This window comes from Zonotrichia albicollis, chromosome 10 (assembly GCF_047830755.1).
Source record: "Zonotrichia albicollis isolate bZonAlb1 chromosome 10, bZonAlb1.hap1, whole genome shotgun sequence".
Taxonomy (NCBI): Eukaryota; Metazoa; Chordata; class Aves; order Passeriformes; family Passerellidae; genus Zonotrichia; species Zonotrichia albicollis.
In genome coordinates this window covers 25,126,793-25,145,715 of record NC_133828.1, presented here as the reverse complement: position 1 = coordinate 25,145,715, position 18,923 = coordinate 25,126,793, and the positions used below count along the sequence as shown (strand labels likewise).

Genomic DNA, 18,923 nt, shown 5'->3' with positions numbered 1-18,923 from the left:
TAGAGTGAAAAAATATGTTATGCCATCATTTGCACAAAATAATGAGAAATATGAAGACATTTTAGGGTACAGGAAAGAAGACACTACTATCAACAACCTAAGCTAGGACCAGAGACAAGAACTGAAAAAAAAAATACAAACTGCACTTCTTATGAAATCAGAATAAACTGTACTATTTCAATTAGAATGGACCAACAACAATCATCTAGATCAACTGCCTACCCAACTGAGGGTTGATCAAAAGCTAAAGCATGTTAAGGGCATTGACCTTTAACACTGACAGACTCTGGTCACTGATCACCTCACCAGGAACCCTGTTTGGAGCAGTGTTTGAGTACTTCAGCTGTTGTCATTCTTACCAGAAAACTTAGCTCAACAGAGAGCTAGATGACAGTGAATTTCATTAAACATTTGGAAAAGAGCAGACTTCATGAGATCAGTACTTACCTTTTGCCTGTTCAGTCTCCTGGGGCCTTCTCTCTCTGGGTTCCAGAGGCTCCATTTGAGATCGCAATTCTGTAGTTGGCCTTTTTTCAAAACTGAAGTCTGGAAGTCGTGGAGCCTGAGGTCTAGTTTTTCTTGCAGGATTCAGGAAGAAGCAGTAGGCACATCTAAATGCTATACCACAAAGCACACCCAGTAAGCAGCCTCACTAATTAGCTTCACATTTCACCTTTATTCCTACACTATATTCTGATGCTTTAAAATACTAAAACCAGTTAACTAAGTGACTATGAGTACCAGACAGCACCTCCACCAAATTTACATAAGTTGTTCTATATAACTCCTTTTTTAAAATCAGCAGACAGTTGGTTTTTAGAAACCTGCTTGCTTTCAGCTCTGCTGAACTGAGTACTGCCCAACACTGTGAAAGATTCAACCACAATGAACAAAATCATGCAATTCAGTAGTGCCAGATGCTGCCACATGGTGTTGTTCTATTCTTTCCTACAAAAGAATTAAGTTGGCAGATTATTTTTCCCCTACCCTTAAGACACCACTTTCCTCACACTCTGATGTTAGGAAGTGTTAGGAGATGTTAGGAATTCCATAGGGTATGTTTCACTCTGCTTTCTGAGGAGCATTCTGCTCCAGTGGTGCTTAATTAAGAAAAGAAAAAGCTGGTTTGTTTTGCAGAAGTACTGGATATCATTTAATACTTTAAATAACTCTTTTAAATAACTCTTTTTGTCCTCCCCCACTCTCATCAAGACAAGGGGGGAAGTGGCAGTTTCTGGTACAGTTGAGTTGTGAACTCATAAGAACTAAGATAACATATAGACTACTTATCTTTGGTTTCATAGGAAACATTTAGCTTATTGTTACAATGCAGTATATTTACTCATAAAAGTAAACAAAACAAAATGAAATAGAAGATTTATCTAGGAATCCCTAGTTTCTTAAGTATCAGGCTTACACTTGTGGTAGAAAGCAGGCAATATACAACATCTGTGTTCAATAAAGAGCTGTGTCTGTCTTAAGTTATTGTCAGCCATAAATTCACATATAGGCCCCTAGGGCTTGTTCCCACTCTTTTTCCAATATGCCCCCAAGATCTTCTTGCCAAAGGAAAATTTAGTTTAAGTTCTGGTGAAAGAGGCACACTTTAATGTCAGATAGTTTCTCAACATAAAACCCTTCTGAGAACCATTCATAGCCAGTAGCAATGTTCAGGGATGTATTGGAGGAAGCTTATTTCTACTGAATAGTTTTCTACACATAAAATCCATGACCTGAAGGTTGCAATAAAGTACTTCTCCAAGCCTTGAAGTAAATCTTAAAAAACAGAGTAATAAGTTAACAAAAAATGTTCCCACATGAAGTGGTACTTCACAACGTCAGCTAAGTACTCAGCTGCAGCCAAAATGAAGTATGATGCATGTTTGTTATGAAACATTAGCCAAGTAATACAGTCTAAAAAAGGATTAGCTCTTACCTATGTATTCAAACTCCTCCTTCAAAGCCATACCATTGTGAGAAAAACATTGCTGACATATAAGGGCATACCTAGAAAACATGAATAATATATAGTAACATACCTTGAAGCAATAGCACGCTTAAGGGAGATTTTACCTCACATATTGGCTAATATCCTAGACCTTTTCTTCCAAAAAGTCATTTCCACAATGAAATTATTAACCTTGAAAGCAAACTAAATCTGTAGATTAAATAATACTTTGTGAAGTTGCTTTAATCACAGTGAAATAGTCTCAGCTGCACTTTAAACTACAGTTCAACATATTTTTAGTATCATCAGTGTCAGAAAATACCATCCAAATAAAGCTTTTATTTCATTAGAATACAGTTAATATGAAAAGTAAGCATAGTAAACACGTTAAGTTCTGATATGTTTGGACAATTCTGAAAGCAACCTGAAAGACATTTATAACAGATATAAAGCTAAAGTGCTGAGGCAAATGTTTTCTCTTTTTTTAGTTCAAAACATAAGCCATTCACCCACTTGAGCACAGCTCTTTCTTTGTATCACACAGCTAATATTACTCAGAACAGAGATTAGGTTTGCCCAAATATCACCAGCTTCCCTGCAAAGATATTTCAAGTGAAGCATTAAGAAAGAGCCATTTCACAATTACGAAAATTTTGGACAGTTCACTTACAACTCTTTTAACCTTGACATGGCTAAAACAAAAAGGTTAAGAAGCTTCCTTTCCCCTAAGTGTTTAGGTATTTCTTAAAGAACATTTACCTGTTCTGAGGACCATCACCAACCAAATATTCAATAACTCTATCCACAACTCCTCTTTCTCGAGGAAGAACAGGTCTTGCCAAAGGGGGGCCTGGAGGATGAAGACCTAGAACATAAATTATATCAAAATTATTTTCCACTGTATAAATATGTATTATATTTTATTGTGTGTGCTAGTGTAACAAAATAATTACATTGACTTAATATACACGGATATATTTCTTAGTCCACTCAGAAAGCTGTAAGATTCTTCAATCCACAAGAGCTCAAAATTCTTCTGCTGCTCCTTCAGCTTATAATTTTATTAAATCACTTCATTTTTACACCATGGACATGTAATTAAATTTATAATTTTTAACAAACTTTACGTATAAATAGTATTCAATTGTTAACAAATAGAGGCTTTTTAAGAAAGAAAAAATTAACTAAGTTATCTTCATGGACACACAACTCTGCAAATTTACACCAATAAATCTGCCAAAATCAATGGAAACAGTAGAAGAACTAGAGATCAGGGCAACCTGGTGTGCTGGAAGGTGTCCTGTCCATGGCATGGGTGGTTTCAAAGAGATTATCTTTAAGATCCCTTAAAATCCAAACCATTCTATGGTTTTATGAAGATGTCAGAAATATCTCCTGGTTTCTGTGTAATTACTATACCACATGAGCATACTCTCAGGGTGCATTAAGTCTATACATTAAACCTGTCCAGCTGTTTGTCATGTTGGTAACCCCACATTTAATGACAAGCTGGATGCTTTCAGATTTATGCTTACTCAAAGAAGCCAGAAGGCCACCATAAAGATACTATTTCTCCCATGTATTTAACAAACTACTATCAAAATAAAACTCCTTAAAGAGCAGGTAAGAGCCATGGTTGATTCTTTTTCACCTCTACAAACAACAGTTAAACCAGAACATCAGCACAAGTTTTTCTTTCCACAAAGTTTTAGAACATCTAGTCCATTGTACAAGACCACTGCAAACTACCAATTTCCATTTCTATAGCTTTGAGTTTTTATGTCTCCTTTCTCTTGCAGCCTTAAAACAGAATAAGTTAGGCCTAATGTGAGAAACTCCAGTCTGAGCCATTCCAATGCAATCATTCAAGTAACCAAGTATGGAGAGGAAACATTTTACATTTAAGCACAGGAAATATTATGTTACAGTACTTCAACAAACAGTCCTGAGTCTAAGATAATGCAGCATTTGGGGAAACAGAGGGGAACACTTAAAACCTATTCCCGTAAGACCTTTACGAATTACATACAAAGTCCACAAAACCAACTAAACAATGTTGGAGTAGGAACACGAAGCAGTCTTTCAGAACTCTCCAACTGGGACAAAATGGTTCAGCTTCAAGCCACTCCAAGACAAAATTGTGACCCCTTACAAATAAGACTTGGTTTAAACCATTGACAAAATTACTTTTAAAAATGCAAAAGTCCTATGCAAGCTCAAGATAGCTAAGAAGGTTAGACAAAAAAAAAGAAATCAGTGAGTATTAGCAGGTTTCATCCGGAGATGAGCATATGGCAACCTGAAGATCTGTATGAACTAAGTTTATGAAATTCATGAAATGAAATACTGAAGATGCAAAAAGAAACCAGTGTTTTCTCTGAGAAGAGTTCTGGCTTATAACTCTTCTCATTCTATCCAGTAAAAACAAATAGAGAAACATCATGGTTTAAAAGACAGCCTTTAGTGACTACAGAAGTCAGCCAAAGATTCTCTTTTCAATTTGCTATGTGCTTCCAGTGTTCTTCAGGTATGACCAATAAACAAAGAGGAAGCTAAAGGGTAACAAACTAAAATCACTGTCTCAATATACAAACATAAAACAGAAAAACACGCTGTCTAAAAATGCAAAATAGGATTTTTTAAAAATCCAAACAAAGGACAACTGAGAGAGTATAGTCTTTTAGTATGTTGAATTAATTCAGAAGGACATTTAATTGAAAGATATTGTGTTAAAAACAGTTGACTTCAAGCTTTTCAGGACTGTTTAGATCTCATTTTTTTATAGCAACTTAGCCAGGGACAGGATCAGGACATGCACAGTCCTAGCTTCCAGCACGTAGATAAGCATTAACATAGAAGTAACATCTATCTCCTAAGCAGAGAACTCACAGAATATGCCAAGTAGGAAGGGACCCATCTCAATTGTTGAGTCCAATTCCTGGCCCTGCACAGGACACCCCAAAAATCACACCATGTACCTGAGAGCACAGTCCTAACGCTTCTTGAACTCTGTCAGGCTTGGTGCTGTGATCACTTACACTGGGAGCCCATGCCAGGACTCTGGGTGAAAAACTTTTCCCTGATACCCAACCTAAACCTCCCAGCTCAGCTTTGTGCCATTTCTTTGGGCCCTGCCACTGGCCACCAGAATGAAGAGATCCTAATCTTTAGGAGAACAAGAAAACTCATTCAGATAATATTGCAATTTACAGCCCATCACTTAAGTACAAAAAAAATCCATACTCAACACAAATGTTTTTAAAATAGGCCGTACTTTCACAAACAAGAGAAAATAAATTCAGGAGATAAAAATCAGTGAATGCATTTCCAAGTTATCCCTGTATTCTGTCCACAAGTGGGAACCTAGACCAAGAAAACTGTCCCAGCAGCAAGATGGAATAAATTCAGTGCAATATAAATTGTATTCTGCTACAGCTGTCCAAAGTAGAGGTCAGGCAAAATTAATTTCCTAGAGCTTTACAAAAACCTGAAACATCCAATACTTCCATCAAAAAAAAAAGGCTGATACTGCAATAAAATTAAAGTCCTAGAATAATTTTATGAATACCCAGTTTACACTCAAATATTAACTTAGACCTTTATTCAGAAGGCCAAGTTTTCATATAATTTGTAAATCACCAATATATGAAGTTTCTAAAAGTCAATAACCAAAGCAAAAATTAAATAAAGTAGAATGAAACATCACAACACATTCCATCAACAACTTCAATTACCTGCCTACTAATAACTCAAACCAACCATCTTGGTTCTCATGCTGTTATGGACACCAGTAATTAATACAAACATCAAAAGCAATCATTGTAGAAAGACTGGTCACTTTTGCAAAGCTTGGCAAACTCTCAACTACCTGCTGGTTATTAATTTTCAAACATATGGGAGCTCTGTGGTAATACAGGTTAAATTGATTCTCCCCTACAAAATATAGTATAACAAAAATTAATTATTAATCTTCTGTAAAATAGAGGTAATTAAGGCTATTCATATTTGTTGCAGGCCAAGCATAAACTCAGATGCCATATTATTCTTATAGATACTGAATTTATGAACTTTTCACTACAGCTACGTGACTGAGATTTTCTATGCCTCGAAGGTTTGGGGAAATTCAAGAAAAGAGAGAGCTTCCATATTAACTGACAATTGCAGGGGCTCCCACTCTTATCTATGGCAAAGTAACATGTTAAGTCAAAATTCCAGCTATTTAGTGGGGAAAAAGTGCCTGTAAGGCATTATCACAAATACTACATTAAAAATTTTAAATCACAAATATTGGCAACTGTCCTTTCTAACAAGTCAGTTACTTGATTTTCCTTCTTCCTCTAAAATATGTATGCAGTAAAGGCTGAATTTCATCCAGCTTATCCAATGTGCCTGAAACTTCCCCTAAGAATAAAGCTATTATACAGCTAATACTTTATTCTACAGTCAGCTTCCTTAAAAAGGAGCATGCAATTTTAAACTCATTATGGAATTTTTGGTAATCAGGTATCAGTAAATGTGATTTGCAACCAAATGACCAATTTCCTGGTGCAAGAAGCTTACTTCTGGTACTTCAAGATAATCAAGACTTACTAATAACTTCACTTTACAGTTCACTTCAGGGATAAAAACAAATATAGCAGCTTCATAACACAGGTAAGGAATTACTAACATCAAATAAGGCTGAATGGAATCTACAGAGAAGGGAGATCACAACTTTCCATGACAACTTTATTCCACAACACTAAACAACAGGAAAAGGCATTTTACCCAGGAGCTTAGAGAGCAGGTGTCAATATATTATCTACAGCTCTGCTTTTTGATTGTATCATGGAAGTTAGTAAGGAACTACAACAGTAAGACTTAAGTATTTTCAAGTAAAATCAGGAACACAGGACAGAGAAATAAATCCTTGATCCCTGTACATAGAGCAAAGAACTACTCCACGTTAAACAGGTGCTCATGAGATTCCTGGCAAGTTATGCCCCTTCTATTTTCAAGACAGCATTTCATCTCCTTTCTTGCCTTGTGATCCAACTTGTCAAACATCCCACACAGAATGAAAGGCCTGGCACAAACCCACACACAGCTTTACCACCCAACAAGGAAATTGAGAACGAAGCTGCCCACCCAAAATTCTCAAATTTTGCAATCCTTCCAATGCAATTTAGTTAATATTCTGTTTATTAAAAGCCCATCCCAACTGAACACCAAGTAGGAAATCAAGGGAAAAACATTTTCAGACTATGAAACCAAATTTTAAGGACTACTCATTCCTACCCAATTTCAATCTGTTGCTAAACCTTGGACTCTTGTACTAAAATAACAATGCCTTTTAATATTCAGCTACAGCACAGACAACTTTTCTGTTGTATTTGGTATTCCACACTTTAATCTAGGAGTATAGGCTGCATGACTATACCTTCTAGAGTAAAAATTTAAATAAACGTCAAGATCCATGTTTAAAAAAATATGTGCAGGGTTTAGTGAGAAGCATGAATGTATTCTGAAAGTGTTCTCCTCTGCACCTGATTTATATAAGCATAGAGCTCTTCTAAACTAAGAACATAAAAAGGTATGCTACATTGTTGACTACAGAATACTGCAAAGTTTTATTGCCATTTAAACAAAGAAGCCATAACAGTTAAATGAGCTCAGGCAATAGGTTTCAGCATCAAAAGGTGCCAGCTGTAAAGAGTTATGGCTAATTGAATATGGAACTCCTGCTTAATCAGATAACTGCTCTGCTATTTCCAAATGAAATGCCATTTCCATACTGTCTGAAAATGGCCTCTTTTATTGGTAACCAGAGAAAACAATATAAACTGTAAATAACATTAAGTGCTGTGTTTACCCATTCCAGGCACTGAAGTAGCAGGGGATCCAGGGTGCCGTGGTAAAACGCTGGATGGCAAGGATGGCGCAGCAGCTCTTCCTGGGAGCCCGCTCACAGCTGGGCCCTCTCTCTGCAGGGTAGGAGATGCTGGAACAGGGGACTTGGGAGAGCCTTGTTTAGGAGTTGCAGGTGGGGGTGCAGAAGCATTTCTTTGAGCTGCAGTCCTCTGACGAATTTCTGACAAGAATACGTACATACTGAATTTAATATCTAGCATAAGCAAGATATTAGTAAAAGTGCATTAATATTGTTATACCAATTAGCAAATTACAGAATCAAACAAAATCAGGAGGGTCTAAAACTAAACATCATCAGCTGAGCATTCAGGTCATAGAAGTAAATACCACACAGAAGTAAATACCAGAAAGAATACTATATTTCAATTATCATAACTGTTAAATACTTCAGGCAAAATCCCTCTAGAAGGAAATTAGAAAACAGAATCACAAAGTATCTGCTAAGACAGAACATTGGACATACAAACAGCTAGACTCAAACCACAATGTATAGAATTGAACACTTTCTACTCCATGGCTTAAAAATGCTTTCAAGTACTTAGCTTTCTATGGGACCAAAACTATTCATGTAGTATCTAATATGCTCAGGTTACATGCCCAGAGTTATGAAAAAAGAAAATCAGATTGGATAAATGAAACCATTCTAAAACCAGAAGGAAATGCTTCATTCCAGTGGTACAGTTTCACTGACCTGTTTCAGTAACCCCATTATAAAACCACCTGCATGGATTCTCACAAAGCAAGAATGGGCTCTGCCAGAACACAACTCTGCTTTTACCTCTTCTCACATCACTACTATTAAATCACAATCATGAAAAACTTAATATTTTTCTTCAGTTGTTCTTACATGAAGCCAAATATCACCAGAGTAACATACCATGGTTTGAATTCTGTAATAGTCATGCAAGCCTGAGATTCACACGCTATTGCAACAAATGAAACAGAAATGTAACCATTGCTTTAAGTCTGCTGTTATTTACATGGTTAACAAGTAGCAGGTGGTCTCTACAGCGACACCCCAATAACACCCACACCTAAGGCTGTAATACCCCACAGAGTCAGTGTATAGCACCATGTCACTTTGAACCAGCTTGCACGTCGTCTTCCTCAACAAATGGAATTTAACACTACATTTGGACTTTAAAATCACTTCCACGAGTCTCAAGATTAGAGAGATTTTATCTGCTGACTTTGTGTCATGTTGGAAGAGTTTAAATGCTTAGCAGGCAAGTTTCCAGGTCCACTGGCTACCAGCCACTGGAAGATGGGTGTGCTGAGTCTGAAGGAATGATCCCTGTCCCCAAAAGTACTATTCCAGCACGCTAAGCTCCTGCTGTGGGTAGAGGAGGTGAGCATGCTATGTCAGCTGGCAGCAGCTAAGAAAGAGCTGCTATCTCTGAAGCACTAGGTCAAATGTAATGGTTCGGTGGGAATACAGCATCCAGGGCCATGGAAATTGCTACATGCATAGGTTATGGTCTTGCCTACTTATCTGTGCATATAAATAGGGTTAATACACAACAGAAGAAAGAATTAAAAATTCTTTGGAATCGATACTTGAAAAACTACAAGTTCAAAAACTACAGTTTTCCCCCTCACTATTTCAGCTGTTCAGAATCTGGCAACTGGGATTAATTGGTGAGGTAGTTGCAGAAATTCTATCAGCACTTCCTTAGTGACTGGCTTCTGGTTTGAAAACTGCTCCTGTATTGAGAGTTTTATATGAAGTAAGAATTCATTTATGATGAACCTCCTCATTCACATTCTTCAAGACCTTTTTGTGAGAGCCATAAGCAGTAACCTTTCAAGTCTTACTACACTAGGATAACTGCATTCTCTCTATGCCATCCACCAACAGGCATGGCCAATCTCCAAATACAAAATACTGATTAAAACCTATTATTTATAGTCAAGTGTGTGTTATAGTTTCCAGTCTTGTGTTAGTTTTAAAAATTAAGCTAAAAGGCATGCAATTTCTCAAGTCTTCTCAGGTCCACATATGTACAAAAAATGAGTGACAAACATAAAGCCTAATTCCACTTGTTCCAAGATAATTCTTTTTTCATTTAAAAAACCCCTTTATTATTGTTTCACATAGAAGAATGTCCAAGACCATTACTGTAAACTCTACATATGGATGTTACTTTCACGTTTTGAAGGCTGTCTTTCTAGATCATGTGGTTTAAGCATATTAATTGTTTAAGAGTACTGAGTCTGTTTCAATAGGCCATGGCTATATTCACATTTATTCTGAGCCCATAATACATTATTTCTAAGCAATTTCCACGCTGCCTGCAAGAGCTTTGCCCCTTTTGCCTGTTCCTTCTGAAGGGTCATTTTTGGCAAGACTTCTTTAAACTACTTTCAATTAAAAAGATATTGCTACTTTAATGACTCTTTCCCTATATTTTTGTTCCTATAAAGATGCTGAACCAGTACTTTACAGTAAGTATTAGAGAGATATGCTTCAGTAGTTTTAGTTACATTACAGAGTTAAGAATGCAAGACTCATTGCTAGTTTCCACAAAATATTGGGTTATTTACAATGCCTTTTCCCCCCCTCTTCACTTAGAAGTTCACTTGGCTTTCATTCTATTCTGTGATTCATAGATTCATACTTAAGAGAATTTGCCAACCCTCTGCTGCTCCCCAAGTAAGAGAAGTCACCAGAATCTGCATTATGAGAAAGTGAGAAATGTTCTTCTTGGCACAGCCAACAGCCCACCCATCCCAGTATTGCCCTTCACAGAGTGGCTGTAGATGTTATTCAGTGACAAATTCAGACACAAACCTGAATTTCTGATGCTGACATTCCTGATACCATCCCCAGGATCCATAAATGGACAAGGAGAGTACAGCCCTGTCTCATCATTTTAGTATCACATACCAACCCTTTACCCATGAAGTAGGGACTTCCTGCTCTGCACCTCCAATTCCACAATAACAGCCCTAATACTCTTTTGAAGTAACTGAGTATGATCTATATACTTCTCAAATTGCCTTAACATGCAATGTATTAAAAATGAGCCTTTTGCAAAGTTCTAGATTTCCATAATTCCAAGTTGCACAACTTAGCTAAGAAACATGTCCACTGACCTCAACACTAACACAATTTACAGCTACTGCTGATGTAATTTTAATGAAGTTTTTACATTTTCCAAGGATTTTCTTCAGTAATGATATTTGTGTATCCAAAAGTCAACGGCATGAAGACAGATGAATAGCTTAAAATAAAACTTTTATTCTCCAAACACACTACAGTTCAAATTCTGCAGTTACCAGCATTGGACACTTCAGACATAAGCAGACACATTACTTAAGAGGCATCTACTCAACTCATGATTCAGTATGAGCTCTTAGAGACTATTACACTACTGCAGTGGTGAGGCAGTGACATGTTTCATCTTTACAAGCATAACTATTTTATTTTTTCCTGCCTTCAAAACACCTTGATTTTTGTAGAGAATAATATATTATTTTCATAGAGCTACACTACACTGCAGGTCAATATACAGTTTACATAACTTGTTGGCTTTAGTATTGAAGACCAACCAACTTCCTTCCTCCCCATGCCTATATCCATCCCACAGCCTGCAACCATCTTTTATTGCATTATTTTTCATTCAGGTCACAGAGTGATCTCATTTACAATACACCCCTGCTAACAGTCACATTAAAATGAAAAGAGCAGGTACCAACAACAGGATGTTGCTGATGAATATTTCACTGAAAATATATATTTACCCTATTTTTCTCTATGGCCAAAGTACAAAAATATATATATACATTGACTGTACTCCTCAATGAGGACTGTACTCCTCAACTCCTACTGAACAGATACAATTGCATTTAAATTTTCAAATTCCTTTCCTTCTGGATTTTGTGATGTTTTTATACCAAACACAAGATCAACCTAAATAATCTGTTAAAACATCATTACTTATTTCAGCAGTGCATGTCAAAATCACAAAAACTGCAAGAAGAGCTAAACACACAGGAAAATTGGGCTGCTACCAGTTGTTTTTCTAAGAATCAACTATTATGCAATACTGATTAAACCTTTGGACCAATTAGTATGATGTGCAAGCTTACTCATTTCAACCAGTAAGTAAAAGCCATACAAACAAACTAACCTTTCATCAGCTGCCTCATACACAACAGTGTCCAACTTGATTATGTATCAGTTGTTGTTTATCATCTTTTCAAAAAGACTCCATTACAGAGCAAGAAAATTAGCTCTGTTGCTTGGCTAGCTTGTACCCAAAGCAAGCAAAGAGAAGATCAGGGAAGCTTTAATGTTAACTTACTAACAGGTATTTTATTATTCTAAACCACTCTAATTCTATCACATACTACATACAGCAAATTATTCCACAACCACATAAAGGTGTTATCTAGTTACAGTAAGTTATATACTGCACAGAACAGAAGCTAATATTCATTTTTGGCAGATATTTAGTGTGAACAGCCAATAAGCTAGTAGGTTTTTTGATAGCTAAAAATTGAAATAATTACTGCATATAGGAAGAATTATTTGGTAAGTAAACTTTATTTGGAAATTAAGTCCCCATAATTTCACACAAGCCAAAGGCAAGCACAGCTTGTCCCTCTTGAACAATAACGCACCTCCAAACTACAATAGTCTGACTAACTACTTAAATGGGGATAAAAACCTGCACCAATTTCAAAGTCAATGTGTTAGAGAACAGACCAGACGAATTAAAATAAAATGGTGCTGCATATGAAAAAATTTACATTGACTCATAGAATCATTTAGGTTGGAAAAGACCTTTAAGATCATAAAATCCAACCATAAGCCATGACAATTTACAAAATTTATTTTCCAAAACCCTTTCAAAGGTAAACTACACTTTTATTCAGGATCAAGCAAGAATGTCCATACACCCCAAAAAGTTGAATCTGTTTGAAAGAGAATTGTACATTTTCTCAGTTGTGTCCCCACTTAGAGGTTATTGGTTCACACCATGAGAGTCTCAGAGAGCACTCTTTGCAAATCAAACTGTACTAAAAGATTCCTTCCACCAAGCTCATGAGACCAATTTACAGCTAGCTCTAAATAAAAAGTTCTAAGCACAGATAGTGTGGGCAAACTCCTCAGCCACAACTGTTTTTCACATATCTGTTCATACCACACCTATTAACACAGACCACAGCCTACAGTGATTGGCTCTCAAAAACAACTCTAATTCTCCCAGAACCTCTCCCTCCCAGCCCTTCTATTAACAGTCAAGACACCACCAACACAACACAGCATAGGCTGGATCCAGCTGACCTGCTGTTGTCTGACTGGATCAAAAGCAGGGACACTACACTTTGGAAACCCAAGCATGCACAAGATTAATTAACAGACACTGACCAACTCTCTTCTCACCACTGCTCCTTACACAGCCTAGGCGGAAGAGAAGAGATCAGTCATGTACCTCCTAAGGAGTTTCAAAACTGGTGCTGCTCTCTCTTCATAAAGCCAGAGTGACTAAAGACTTACCACTGTCTAATTTATAGTTAATTATCTGTAGATTTCTACATAGAAACACATTTCCAGGCAGTTTCATCCCCTGGTCAATGTTATTTGCATTCCGCTAAGAGATTTGTCACCCTTCTACAGCACTACTGACGTGACTTCTAACATAGCTAAAGAAGGAGGAATTTTACAAAGAGTTAAAAAAGAGCTAAAACCAGACTACCTACACATTACAGGTATAGCAGAAAATTCTTGGCAACCACCCATGAGCTGTATCAAGGCAGAGAAAAGAACAGGGTGTCAGAATGGCCCTTCAGACTGAACAAAACCATGAATGCTGCAGAAATGGAGTATGGGAAAGACAGGTAAGGAGCAAACTTGAAAAAAAGCTGTAGTGTCTAAGACAACAGAAGAGATTAAAGCTTCACTATTGAGGTACAGCACTGCAACTGTTCACAGTCAATGTCAAAAAGTAAGGATAGTTTTAAAGTATTTTCATGGCAATTTGAAGCTAAGCAAGAAGAACAAAACAGAGGATTTGATGATGCAGCTTATAAACGCCTTTGTTAGTAAATCCAGATGCTCTGCACTGAGCAAAACAAGTACTTCGAGTGAAAAATGGAAAAAACAGAATTTTGGTAACTCAGAAGAGTTAAACACAAAGTTGACAATTCTAATACTAAACCAATCTGTATTTTATGAAAAACTATGCATATCACATTCTGCAGTTTATTTTGAGCATCAGCCCTTTCAGGTTATAACAGCAAATTAGTGACAAAGATTGGCCTTAAAGTGTGAGTGCAATCCTCAGTATCAGAGTACCAGGCAGCCTTTATACTGTGCTCATACGAGCATTTTCAGTTTAACTACAGCATATTTCACACTCAACCTTGACAAAAATTAATAGCTGTCTGTCTGCATAAGTATTTGCAAAAATACCACATTTTTAATGTAAGTATTCTACTCTGTGTGAGATCTGTTGAGTTTTGAAAGTTGTGTGAGCGATCTAGAAACAAGGCTTCCTTGAAACACATTCAAGCTTTTCTATTTTATTTTATTCAATGGCACCTTTAAATGGAACAATGTAAACCAGTAAAGAACTGTCCACTCTTTGCAACTACAAAGTAGTTGAATTATGCACCAGCTTCTTATTCCTCTCTGGGCACCAAATAGATGTAGCTTAAACACTGCATTAGGAAAGGTCTAACTAGCCATAAACAGAAACACAATTGAAAAACTAAGTCAGTGAACCTTACACAAGAGTTGAACACACCTTAGTATTCTAGAAAAGTTGCAAGTTTGCCACAAGAAGTTAATTTTCTCTCAGCTTTAACATCAAGCAGCATTAAATATCCTGCTGTCTAGAACATCAGGCTTTAGTAATAGATCCCTTGCCTGAAAAATACAGAACAGTAATGGGCATAGCCTAATGAACAGCCTATTAACCCTAAACAGAGGTCAATTGATCTACAAATTTTATCATAGACAGACTTCTAGACTAGAAATTGCTGTGAAAGATGAGTATCTATGCTAAAGAGCACCCATTTTACAGGGCTATTACCTTGTCCAGGTCTTGGGGTTGCAGATGTTCCAGCAGATGGTAGTTCAGTGTCCTGCCAATTAATGATAAATAACATTATCTGAATGCTCAGCTCCATAGTACCTGTCATATTACATCAGTATCAATAACAAGACTCACCTTTGCACTTGATTCTGGATCAAACCTTTCAAGGATTAGTTTAGCATTCTTGTAGGTTTCCTTTTCCATTACTTCCTCAAGCTGGAAACAGAAAGGTTCCACACATCAATAGATAATTTTTCAAAGTATTTCCCCCCACCATAGCATCCCATTTAGAAGCATCTAATCAACATTACCAAAAGGCAAAGCCCATTCATGAACCAGTAGCATTTCCAGATATCTGAGGATTTGTTGTATTCAATGGACAATAAATTTTGGTTTCAAAAATAGTTTCCAAACTCTAATGGACTACTTGTACTTAACAGCTTTATTGCAAGGAAACACCAAATATTGCTAATTGTTTACATATAATGAGGAGAATAATTACAAGCACCAACTTCAATAATGGAATGTGCAAAAATCTATCAGCCATCATTATTGGAAGTTATTAGACATGACAAGCAAATGACAGGCAATTCCTTAGATTTATTTCCTCATAGCACTTAATGCTATTAATTTAAGGAAGGTCGTTAGCCAAGTGCTTTACAGAATAAAGTCCCTGTGCCAATTAACTGCTGTCAGCATCGATTTTAGATTATTTATTAGCAGAAGCAATTAGCTTGCTGCAAATGCTGTGAAAACTCACTAACTAGAGAACAGCCATGGAATTTGCTCAAATGACTTTAAAGGTTGGATCTACATCTTTACAGCAATTCAAACTGCTTTTCAGAAAAAAAGGAACATGTTAAGAATTTAAATAAAAAAATTTACTGAGAACTATGCATACTTTAGGGAGTGCAATTAAAGCACTTCATTATTACAGCGTTTTATTTACAATGCACTCAAGTGGCTTTATAGCTAATACATGGGCTTAATTAAAAAAAGTAATCACTAGTAAAGTATCATTTTAGTGGTTAACAGCCAACATCAGAAGCAGCTTAACTATGAAACTGAAATAGCTGAAGTTATGACAAATACCTAACACGGATAGAAATTATAATACATTTTACAGTATCTTAAGCAGACCTTTCTTCCTAGATATGCTGACTAATGGCCATGTTCAGCTAAAAGTGGAGACTTTGTTTGTTCTGAAGTTTGCTGTTGGCATAAACTGCAAAACTGAAAAGGTCAGTGGTCAAAAAATTAAATTCTCTCAAACTCATTTATCACTGCTAAAATAACAAATGGTGCAGGTTAACATGAATTTTATGCCATTATTTAGCTAGTGAGAAACTAAAGGTTCAGCCATTGTGCATACACAGACTATGCAGGAGTTTTGCATTTAGACAGACCTCAGGATTACAAATAGACCTCAGAAGCTAAATAAAAATTCACTCCATTTAATGGCTACTGTGTATTCATTTAACACTCACTCCTCCACATTTCTTGAAGTTTGAGGCAAGGAATACTATCCAGGCTGTTAATTAAGGACTGTTGAAACAAAAGGGAGTGAAGAAGGAAGTAAAAATCAATTTCCTAGACTTGTATTTCAGGATCACTTTGGAGTTAACCCACTAACTTCGTAAAACAAATACCACACAGTGCAATAAGAGCAGAATTAATGATCTAATAGGAAAAATAAACTATTTATTGCTTATAGAAGTAAAAACTGTAAGACAGACTTTTATACAAAGGGGTAAGGCTAGTGAGGTGAAGCAGCAAAGTGGGGAAGCTTTAACAGTCAGTGCTAGTATTTGTCTGCCAAATCAAAATTTCAAAAACCCAATTCACTTCACATCAATGAGCATAAAATGTCTACTATTGTCTGTATAGCCAAAAAGAAAAATGAGTAATAACTTTCTGCAGGACAAAGTGACCTTTAGGGGAGAGAAAAACCAGAATGCTCCACCATCACTTGACACTTTCTTTATCTAAAGCACTTCTTGCCACAGAAGTATTAGATAGTATAGTAGCTATTTGTGGATACATAAGTTTTGCAAAAACAGTAACATTATTTTGAAACATAATTCAATTCTCACTACAAGATTCAGATGTTGAAGTTATCCACATCACATAGTTTTTGGATAATTCAACAAGTTACTCTTCATATTTTGAAATTCATATATAGCTTTAAAATTCTAGTAAAGGTAAATTTGAACAAGAATTCAGTATCGCAACTGACTCTTTACAAATTTATTGAAAATATATAGAAATTGTCAGGATTTCTACAGGCATATTCACATTTCTCATGCTTTCACTTATAGAGTATACTTTTCTAAAGCAAATTGAAATTTGGCTGACAATACCAAATAAAGAATCAAAAAGGACAAAGTTTACTTACTGTGAGCAAATCACTGTAAGTACCAGAGGAAAGTAAGAGCTTGTGTAAAATTTAAATATTACTTCTGTGCTTGCATAGCAGAGAAAACTGCCTTTTGTGCCAACACAGGAAGCTCATTTATGAACACAAACCACGACACTGACTTCTGGAACATTCACCATCCTGAAGCATAACCTTGGAAAAGTTAACTTGATGCTGAGCACTAACACAGCAAATTGCTCAACATCTTACTCTTTTTCCATAATAAAGTCTTCTCTGAGATCCAAAACTTCTCCTACAAAATCATTTTCTACTTTCTGCCAAGGGCTAACTCATAGTCTATCCTTATAAATGAAATTATAATGCTGAGCAACTCAAGTCATGAGTGAACTCTCTAAGACAGGTAATACCAGATTCAGCATGATTAATTAAGATCTGATTAATTCCATGAAAAAAAGAAGCATGTTACCCTACTCTCTTCCTAAGAACAATTGTATGGATGAACTCCTTCCCAACAGGCAACCAAACAGAATTCCTGTGGGAATGACATCAGCTGCCTAAACTGAATAGTATGAGTAATGTATTTTAAGCTTCTTGTAATGGCAATTTTAGCAACCAAAGACTTAAGTACTGGCATGGTGCAAACCACTCATTATTCACCATACATGAGTTCATAAATTGGGAATTAGGAATTGCAGTTGGAATTACCTCCAACTACAAGGAGATCTTTGTTAATATTCACATAAAGCCAACTGAACTCATTTCAGTTTACCATTTAAAATACACCAGTACATGTAGCAAAAGATTCATTAAAATCGGAAATGCATCATTTAAGTCACAGTAATTAAGTATTCTCTGAGCAGATCCATGCCAACATTAAAACCACCAAGGCAACTGACCCTTTGTCAGTAAATATGATTTTAAACTGTATTTTGAGTTTCCAGTTGCATATTTTCAGTACTCTAACCAGTTAGACAAAACTGGGCTTGTACAAGAACCAACTCCTAGCACAGCTTTTATCACATACTAAAGTTATGAAAATATCAATGGTTGTCTACACCTAGAAGGCTTAAAACAAAGTTGATTAAAGAGTAATTAATTTGAGTAACAGAACTCATATTCTGCACTTTTTTCCCATTACTAATGTACCTCCAAGACAGCTTTGAAATCAGAATAGCTGGGTATTTTTTCCTAGATTAACACATGCAATTTCTAAACTCTTACCTGAAATGGCCTGGAAGTCTGTCAAAGTCTAATATTACACTTAGCCTAGTATTCAGAGTAGCTGAGTAAGCTTCAGCAAAGTTTAATTCTAAAATTAGCATGGTAATTACTATACTAGCTTCACAACTCTGTCCTCAGGCTAAGAATTATCCCATCTTTAAGATGGGATCCAGGTAAACTCTCCACTAATTCCCAGTTGTATCAGCTTAATACATGTCCTGTGCCCTTGCTTTAATATGCTTAACCCTCTGAACTTGCTCATCTACCCATGCTCAGGCTTAAGGGCTGACATCCTCATTAACTGAGAAACTCTGAGGCCAAAATCACAGCTAAACAGTCACGGACACAACCACAGCATCCCTCCTTATGATCAAGGAGGGAACAAAGTTGTATCTTCAAGGAGTGCCTTAATTACAGCTGA

At 36.3% G+C, this 18,923-nt stretch overlaps 1 protein-coding gene across 4 annotated transcripts in view; it reads right to left on the bottom strand.

Annotated features, from left to right (window-relative positions):
• Window positions 1–18,923, bottom strand: part of LNPK (lunapark, ER junction formation factor) — a 59,569-nt gene that overhangs the window by 25,062 nt on the left and 15,584 nt on the right. For all 4 annotated transcript variants that reach the window (XR_003379556.2, XR_270816.4, XM_005484088.3 and 1 more), the window contains exons 7-12: window positions 15,040–15,120; window positions 14,902–14,953; window positions 7,800–8,018; window positions 2,708–2,813; window positions 1,937–2,007; window positions 448–618 (exon numbers count right to left, since the gene is read on the bottom strand). Coding sequence is in view for 2 of the 4 variants with exons in the window: in XM_005484088.3 (XP_005484145.2) it covers window positions 448–618; window positions 1,937–2,007; window positions 2,708–2,813; window positions 7,800–8,018; window positions 14,902–14,953; window positions 15,040–15,120 (700 nt within the window). In the remaining 2 variants the exon portion in view is untranslated. The remainder of the gene's footprint in view (window positions 1–447; window positions 619–1,936; window positions 2,008–2,707; window positions 2,814–7,799; window positions 8,019–14,901; window positions 14,954–15,039; window positions 15,121–18,923) is intronic.